General features: G+C 54.8%; 1 protein-coding gene across 1 annotated transcript; it reads left to right on the forward strand.

Moving 5' to 3' along the window:
• The first annotated feature begins 3,326 nt into the window (after nt 1–3,326).
• Nucleotides 3,327–7,780, forward strand: LOC119511872 (Krueppel-like factor 17). The gene is made up of 3 exons (XM_037806364.1): nt 3,327–4,571; nt 6,415–6,503; nt 7,630–7,780. Exons 1-3 carry the CDS (start codon nt 3,330–3,332, stop codon nt 7,778–7,780), a joined length of 1,482 nt encoding a protein of 493 aa, XP_037662292.1. The 5' UTR covers nt 3,327–3,329.
• Nucleotides 7,781–8,153: the final 373 nt, after the last annotated feature.

Here is an 8,153-nt window from a genome sequence, read left to right on the forward strand (position 1 = left end):
ACGAGCCCATTTCCACACAAGGTCCCAGTCATGGGGGCCGGGTTTAGGGTTCCAACGTATCTTTCTAGGGGACACGATTCAACTCAAACACCTGCCCCCCAGCTCCTGACCCCAGCACGTGGGGCTCTCCCTGCCACGCCTTCACCACCTGCCCCTGCCCACTTAGGGTACTGGTGAAAAGAGGGGCCAACAGACCACCTGAGACTGAATTCCAGTCTCACCATATACCCTATGCGAGCCAAACACAGTGGTTGCCACTCTCGGAGCTGTCGTGAGGATTAACTGAGTAAATTCTAACCATTCCCTATGAGCACGTCCCTCCAGAACCCTGTGCTCTCTGCTTTTCCACTTCTCCCTGCGGCCATGGAGATGTGCCATGCAGCTCTCCTTCCCAAGAGCCTGCAGGGGAGCCCTGGGCTCTGCAGCGTCAGGCCCACCAGGACACTCACTTCCAGGCCACACTTCCCTGTGGCTCCCACCACAGTACGGACACCACACCCAGCCCGTCTCCCAACACGGCAACCGCTGCGCGAGGATTCCCATGTGGCCCAGCTCTGGTCCAGGGAGCCCCCAGCTCCTTCCTTCCCTCCCCAGTGAAACCGCAGGGCCTGCTGTGCAAGGAGTGAATGCACCCGTGAGCGAGTGATGCACACGAGTGAATCCATGTGACAGTGAATGCACACATGAGTGAACGCACACAAGTGAATTCACACCTTAGTGAGTGAATGCGCCTGTGAGTGAATGAATGCACCTTGAGTGAGTGAATGCAGACATTAACGAGTGAGTGCACTCATGAGTGAATGAATGCACTGTGAGCGAGTGCACCTGTGACTGAGGGACTGCACACGTGAGGGCGTGGCACCCTGGTAAGAGTGCTCGGGCCAAGTGTGCAGCACACTCGTAACCTGTGGCACCTCGTCCAGCTCCCCGTGTGCAGTGGGGTGACGCACCTATAGGAGGAAGCAGACGTCACTACATGAGAGAAACCTGGGTGTACAACGGAAGGCGGAACTCCTTTTGATAGCCAAAGGGGAAAAGGTGAGATTAGGCTAAAGTGTGGTATAAACTGATGGACGCGCCACCAGCGCGGCAGCGTTCCCTGCCCTGCCTTAGGGCCCCGAGCCTTTCCAGGGAAGCCTGGAGCTGGCTCCGGGGGACCCCTGTCCTGGGGCCGTGTGGGGCGTCTGCTCAGGAAGGAGGATGCAGGAGGCTGCAGGTTCCCTGCACGGAGACCACCGAAGCGTCACCTGCACGCACGGCGAGGACCTCCCATCCCCAGCTGACCCTCCCGAGGCCCAGGAGGGGCAGGGGGCCCCAGAGCTGCCCAGTGGGTGGAACCAGGGGCCACGGGGTGGGGGGGAGTAGGGGGAGGGCCGGAAGAGGAACCATCAGGATTTCTGCTCACATTTCAGATATTTACATCTGATCCTCTGCCAACTTTCAAAAAGGACCAAAGAAAAAGAGGGTTGTCTATAGCCTCTGAGATTCTGATGAGAGTCCCAGAAACTCATGCAAAGAAACACAAGAAGATTCCAAGGACAAAGGGCAATGGATGTGTGGGGATGGTGGAGTTACAGAGCTCTTCTTTTCTATTATCTTCTCTGTCTTCCAAATTTCCACGTCGGAGATGTGTATTTACAACTGCACAAACCCGTGCACTAGAACCACTAGAGCAAGGGTAGAAGAAGGGGTCCCTGGGACGAAGTTGAGAAGCGGGGACAGAAAGCAGCTGGGAGCACCTGCGAGGAGGGTGTCCCAGGCTGCCCTGCCAGGCCAGGTCGGAATCAGGGCCCAGCTGGGGACCCCTGCCAGGGGCTGGGCTCCGGGGTTCCCTGGGGAAACTCCTGCCCATCTCTCTAGGGGGCCCGGGGCCGATCCCACTCCCCACAGCCACGCGGCAGGCACAGCCCCACGGAGACCGAGCGAGCCACCGGGGCTCTTCCGCAGCTGTCAGGAAGAGCCTTCTCCCCGGGGGCCGCAGGGGTGCACGCCCAGGGTGCCCCCGTGTCGTCCAGGGCAAGGCTCTGGGGCTGAAGCCACTCAGGGGCCTGCAGCGTCTGGAGCCTGTCACCCTCGGGGGCGGTAACTTCAGCGCAGGAAAGGAAAATCTCTCAGCACCGGCAGAAAATACCCCAAACAAAGTCGAAAGGCAAACAGCAATCTGGGGTCTGATGACTATGGCCCGAGCGTGATTCCTGCCGGTGCCTCGGTTTCCTCCTTTGTAAAAGGGGGTGATGGGGCACCCCCTGGCCGGAGGGTGCGGAGAGCTGAGTGTGAGGCCAGGGAGGTGCTCGGCAGCCACCACGTGCCGTTGCACGACGGGTCTCCCCCAACTGTGCACCGCGGCCTGGGTGGGCTTGCCCCTGCCTCGCGGTTGGCAGAATAACCGAGCGCTGTGCTTGCCAGCGCGTCCGTGGGCATCCTGCCTTGACCGTCGGTTGGAAACTGAGTCATAAATGCCCAATCTCAGCACAATCAACTGCAAAGGCAGAACACAATCCTTTCCAAAGGCTTTAACAATCACCAGATGCTGCCTGAAAGAAGTAGCCTGTGACATGCACCCTGAATAATTTTTATCAATATTTTTATGATGTGATTTGATTGATAGAGAAAAATGTTTTTCAAGTAAAATCTTCAAAATGCATTCCGACCAAGCTGTCTGCATTGCCAAGTAATTAAAGAACGAAGAGACAGCTTTATAAATATCACGCTGGCTTTCCCCCCACAGGCCCTTTCAAATGCTGCCCCAAATCATCCCGTCATCTCAGAACTGCACGGCACCTCCTGACCGACGTACAACACGCCCAGTTCTCACCGAAAATCAGCCCAGGAAACGCGTGTTCACAGACATTTAACCATCGTTTGCTCAACCTTATTTTTAAGAAGTTAGGGACCTATGCAAATCCAAGGCAAAAGACACTGTTTGTGGACTCTCAGCCTTCTCTGTCTGGACACTTCACAGTCCAAGAAGTGGCCGCGCCCAACGCTCCCAGCCCCGCACCCCGGAGAGGGGCGCTGCTCCCCCCTGCACCCGTTCCAGCGCCGTGGGGGCTCATCGCCAGCTTTCGGCCCTGTGCACGGGTTACATTGTTTCATTCCGGCAAGATTTGGGGTCTTTCCCCTTGCAAATAAAAAAATAATAATTTTCTAATGGCAACATTGTAACTTTTTTCTTAAAACTGATTGGTTTCGAGAAGCTGAGCGCAGTGATTGTGGCGTGGTGGTGCCCGGAGACCTGAGCTGCGACGCCACGTTGGCGGGCCTCAGCTCCGGTCTGAAGTGGGCCTGGCCAGTACACAGTCCTGATGTGCAGCCTGTCTGAGGCTGAGATGGAGGAGGAGGCTGCAGAGCTGAGCCAGTGGCAGGGGATGGCCGGGTGCCAGCCCGCGATGGATACCAAGAAGTCTGTATCTATCCTGGACATGTCTCCATCTCCTGGAAGCAATGGAGTGCACACCTGTTGGAACCATAGCCCACCAGGCATTCAACACTTTTCACAGGGCACAGAGCTTGCAAGGACCCCCTTGGTGTCTGCCGGGGCATCCAGGCAGAATGCGGTTGAAATGGGGCCACAGTTCAGTATGTTGCTGCCTGAGTGTGGTGTGAGCTACTGCTGCCCTCAAGCGACTCTTAGGCCTTCCCAGATGATTTACTGTCAGGAAATGCCCACCCAGCCAGGGATGATGATTTTCAAGGGGCCCCAGATGATGCCCTCAGTAGAGCCTAGTGTTCCAAGAGTGGCCCTGACCTTCAGCGGGAATCTAAGGATGCCTCTCAGTGGGCCACCACTCTCACCTCCCACTGGAATCCCAACAATGTCCCACATCACAACCCCAACAATGTCTTATTCTGGACCCCCATCAGTTCCTTCTAACAGAGCCTCATTAACTCCTAAAATGTCATTGACCCCAACCATGCCTTCCACGGAGGCACAGGCAATGCTCCCTTCTTTGGCTCATATGTTGCCCCTTAAAGATTCCCACGACCTTGGGATATCCCCACCTGGGTCTCCATCATTGCTGGCTTTAGAATCCCAGAATACTCTTGGGAGCCAGCCAGACTCCCAGGAAGACCCCTTCCTACCTGAGCAGCTCGTACCTGCTCCACAGAGAGCAGAGCAGAACTCCAGGGCCCAGGAAGGGGCACCCAGAAAGAGATCCCCAGTTTCAAGACCCTACCGTTGCCAGTATGAGAACTGTGGAAAAGCTTATACCAAGCGTTCCCACCTTGTGAGTCACGAGCACAAACACACAGGGGAGAGGCCCTATGCGTGCAAGTGGGAAGGCTGTAGCTGGGCTTTCTCCCGTCCCGATGAGCCTGGACGACATATGCGGATACACGCCAGATATCGACCTCATGGATGTGATCTGTGCGGCCGACAATTCATGAGATCTGACCATCTCAGGCAACACCAGAAGACTCATCTGCAGGGGTCTGGATCCCCAGACCCTCAGGCCAACAATGGACACATGGATGATCCTCCTGCCCCGGTCTTTAGATCAATCCCCTCGTCCCCTCATTTTGGCTTCTCTACCCAGATCCTGCCTGTCTCTGACCGGCTAGTGTCTTTGGTGGGTGTAGGCTTAGAGGAAGACAGAAAGATTATGGGGCAGTGTTAAGCCCAAGTGAGGCTCTGGACCCAGTCAGGACCCCTCAAAACCCCTCTCTATCTTAGATGCCCTCACTTTTCTGGGGCCACCTATTTCTGTCAAGTTTAGCCAAATGAGAAGATGAAGCACAGTAGAGATGGGGAGCTTTTTAAAGCTTTTTGTCTTATGTCACCCCCCAGCTTGAAACCCTTTAGTAACTCCCCTTTGCCTGCTGGATAAAATCCAAGTTCTTTATCTTGGTCTTCCACAGTTTCCAAAGCCAGACTGTGTTCAAATCCTGAATTTATCCACTTTTTAGCCATGTGTTTTGTTTTGTTTTTAAACATTTTATTTTGAAATAATTTCAAACTTACAGGACAGTTGAAGAAATAATACAAACCCCATACAGAGAATTCCAACATAACTCTGCCTCCACCCAGACACCCAGATCCTCTAATTTAAAATTTTGCCACATTTGCCATATTATTCTATTATCTATCTCTAATCCATCACTATTTATCTATATTCTGAACATTTGAGAATAGATTGCATTCATCATGCTGCTTGAACTCTCAATGCTTCCATGTACATTTCCTAAGGACAAGGATATTCACTTGTGTAACCATCTTAAGTGCGGTCAAGAAATTTTTAACATTGGTATAAAGTTTACAGTCTATTTTCCATTTTCATATGTACTAATAATGTTCTTTTGAGCCATTTCTCCTCCGGTTTTAGAATCCCGACCAGGATATCATGTATTGCATTTAATTGTCATCTTTTTAGTTGCTCTTTCTTCAATTGTGGAAACATAGACAATATAAACTTTCCCATCTAAACCACTCCCATGCATGTCATTCAGTGAGATTCATCAGTCAGTGCTGCGTTACCCACACCACCATCCATTACCAGAACTTTTCCCATCAACCCAAACAAACCCTACACTCATTATGCATTAACTCCCCTATAATTGCCCGTCATGCCTTGTAACCTATACCCTACTTTCTGTCTCTGAGTTTACATAGTACCCAATATTTTCTCTCTGGTTATCATGGACTTAAAGTTAACATCCTAATCTAAAACAATCATGTTTGGTTTAATACCAATTTAACTTCAATAATATACAAAGACTATGTTCTTATATACCTCCAAAGCCCCATCTATATGTACTTCTTGTCACAAATTACATATTTATGTGAGTTAAAAACTATTGATGTATTTTTACTTTTTATGCATTTGCCTTTTACATCCTATAGGAAGTAAAATGTGGATTTACAAACCAAAAAAAAACAAAAAAAACAAAAAAAACTGATTGGTTTCCCAAACCCGGGTGGCACCCCAAGGCGAGCCATTTTTGCCCCCAGCCCTAGAGTGCAAGGCTGTAATTATATATATATTTAACAAACTGCTTTCGTCCTTCTGCGAGCTGCGGTTTTCCAGGGCCCTTCAGCTGGCTCAGGCTCCAGCACCCAGCTTGGAGGTGCAGACTGGGGACCACGGGGTCCCCAGCCTCTGGGGGTTCCTTGCACTGCTCAAACTATCCTTAAAGCATTTTAGGCTCAGTAAGGCTCTAAATAAGTTTTGCAGGCACTTTCCCCATTAATTTTTAAACTGGAGTGAATTTCAAGGGAAATTTAATCCGTATGTTCTGATTCATTTACACTTAACTCACCAAGGTGTTCTGTTCTGGCCGTTTGATGTTGAAGACGACGTGGGGACCTTTTTATAAGCCTGCAAAAGCTTTTTCTTCTTCTTGGAAACAGGAAGCGGCATTTTGCCAAAGAGTAATGAGCGTGAGCCCTCAACGCGGACTCTGCTTCACGCCCAGACCTGCCAGCGGCCGCTGCCTCCACCCGGGCCTGTGTCTGCCTTTGCCACCCCCAGGGCCGCGGGGGTCCCTGCCGAGCCGGCCGAGCGGTGGGGACCCCCGGGCACACACTCACCACCTGGCGGGCACACCCACACACCCACAGGTGCACACTCACACACCGGGCACACATTCACCGCCCACTGGACACACACCATCCACCAGGCACACGCTCACTGCCCACTGGGCACACTCACACACCCATGGTACACACGCATACCGGGCACACGTTCACCGCCCAGCGGGCACACCCACACCCCCACAGGTGCACATGCACACCGGGCACACGTTCACCACCCAGCGGGCACACCCACACCCCCACAGGTGCACACACACACCGGGCACACGCTCACCACCCACTGGACACACACCATCCACCAGGCGCATGCTCACCACCCGGCGGGCACACTCACACACCCATGGTACACACTCACACCAGGCACACGCTCACCACCCAGCGGGCACCTCCACACCCCACAGGTGCACACACACACCGGGCACACGCTTACCATCCACTGGACACACACCATCCACCAGGCACATGCTCACCACCTGGCAGGCACATCCACACACCCACAGTACACACTCACACACCGGGCACACGCTCACCACCCGCCAGGCACACCCACACACCCACGGGTACACACTCACCACCTGCGGGCACACACACACACCGGGCATATGCTCAGCATCCACTAGGCACTCACACACCCACTGGACAACACTTACCCGCCTGCCAGGTGTGCACAGCTGGCTCTCTCTGCCCACCAGACACACTCACACCTGCCCAGTGGCACACACACGCATACCTGGCACACGCCTATCCACGGTGCACACTCACCCCCACCTGCTGGACACACACCTGCCCACCAGGCACACACATGCATACCTGGCACACACTTGCCTGCTGGGCACACACAGCACATCTGACGCACTCATGGCCTCCTGGCACATGCACACCAAGTGCACACCTGCCGCCTGTCTTCTCACTTGGCTGTGAAGAACTGTGTGGTCACTTTACCCCTGGGACCCCTGAGGCCTCTGTTCTGAGGGTCCGAGGGGCGAACTCCGCACGGCGGGACCAGGGGGCTCCAGGCAGGACTTGGGCGCTGCAGCCGGCGCACAGTGTGTGGTTCCAGACCCCGGAGTCCCCTGGTTGCCTCCTCCCTCCTGCAGGCCTGGGGACCCCCACATCGCGGAACCCCAAGGAAATGAAAGGTGCACCTGGAGGCGCCGCCCCTGTCCTGCTGAGCCTCGTCACTGCAGAGAAGATGGGGTGCCCCTGGCCACACAGGCTGCAAGAGTCCAGCCCCCCAAGCCCCCCTGAGGGCCCAGAGCCCCTGGGAGGTGGGAGGCCGCACCCCTGCACCCCTCAACCAGTGCCCACAGGTGAGTGCGCCCCTCCCGCACCCCTCCCGCCGTCCGAGGGGCCCAGGGCCGTGGGCACCTGGGGGGGCTGCCCGGTGGGGGGGGCCGTGACCGGGGCAGGGGGGCTGGGCCGTGGTGAGTCTGGGGACAGGGGGGCTCAGAGGGTGAGGTGTGTCTGGGGCTGCGGGAGGCTGGGCTGGCCCAGGGGGTGCTGGGGGTCTTCAGGGCCTTGGAGGAGGATGGGAGGAAGCCAGCTGTGGGTGCCCGGGGCGCCTCTCCAGGCTGCTTTGATTCCCTCCAACTTCCCTGACTCTTCTCACTTTGTCACGGGT

Source organism: Choloepus didactylus, chromosome 16, assembly GCF_015220235.1.
Source record: "Choloepus didactylus isolate mChoDid1 chromosome 16, mChoDid1.pri, whole genome shotgun sequence".
NCBI classification, from domain to species: Eukaryota; Metazoa; Chordata; class Mammalia; order Pilosa; family Megalonychidae; genus Choloepus; species Choloepus didactylus.

What these genes read in the sequence shown, in the direction of transcription:
- LOC119511872 (XM_037806364.1), top strand. Translation starts at nt 3,330, where the DNA reads ATGGAGGAGGAGGCTGCAGAGCTGAGCCAGTGGCAGGGGATGGCCGGG. An exon ending in CTGACCGGCTAGTGTCTTTG is followed by an intron (nt 4,572 to 6,414) that starts GTGGGTGTAGGC and finishes CTTCACGCCCAG; the next exon opens with ACCTGCCAGCGGCCGCTGCC. An exon ending in CCTGCCGAGCCGGCCGAGCG is followed by an intron (nt 6,504 to 7,629) that starts GTGGGGACCCCC and finishes TCCCTCCTGCAG; the next exon opens with GCCTGGGGACCCCCACATCG.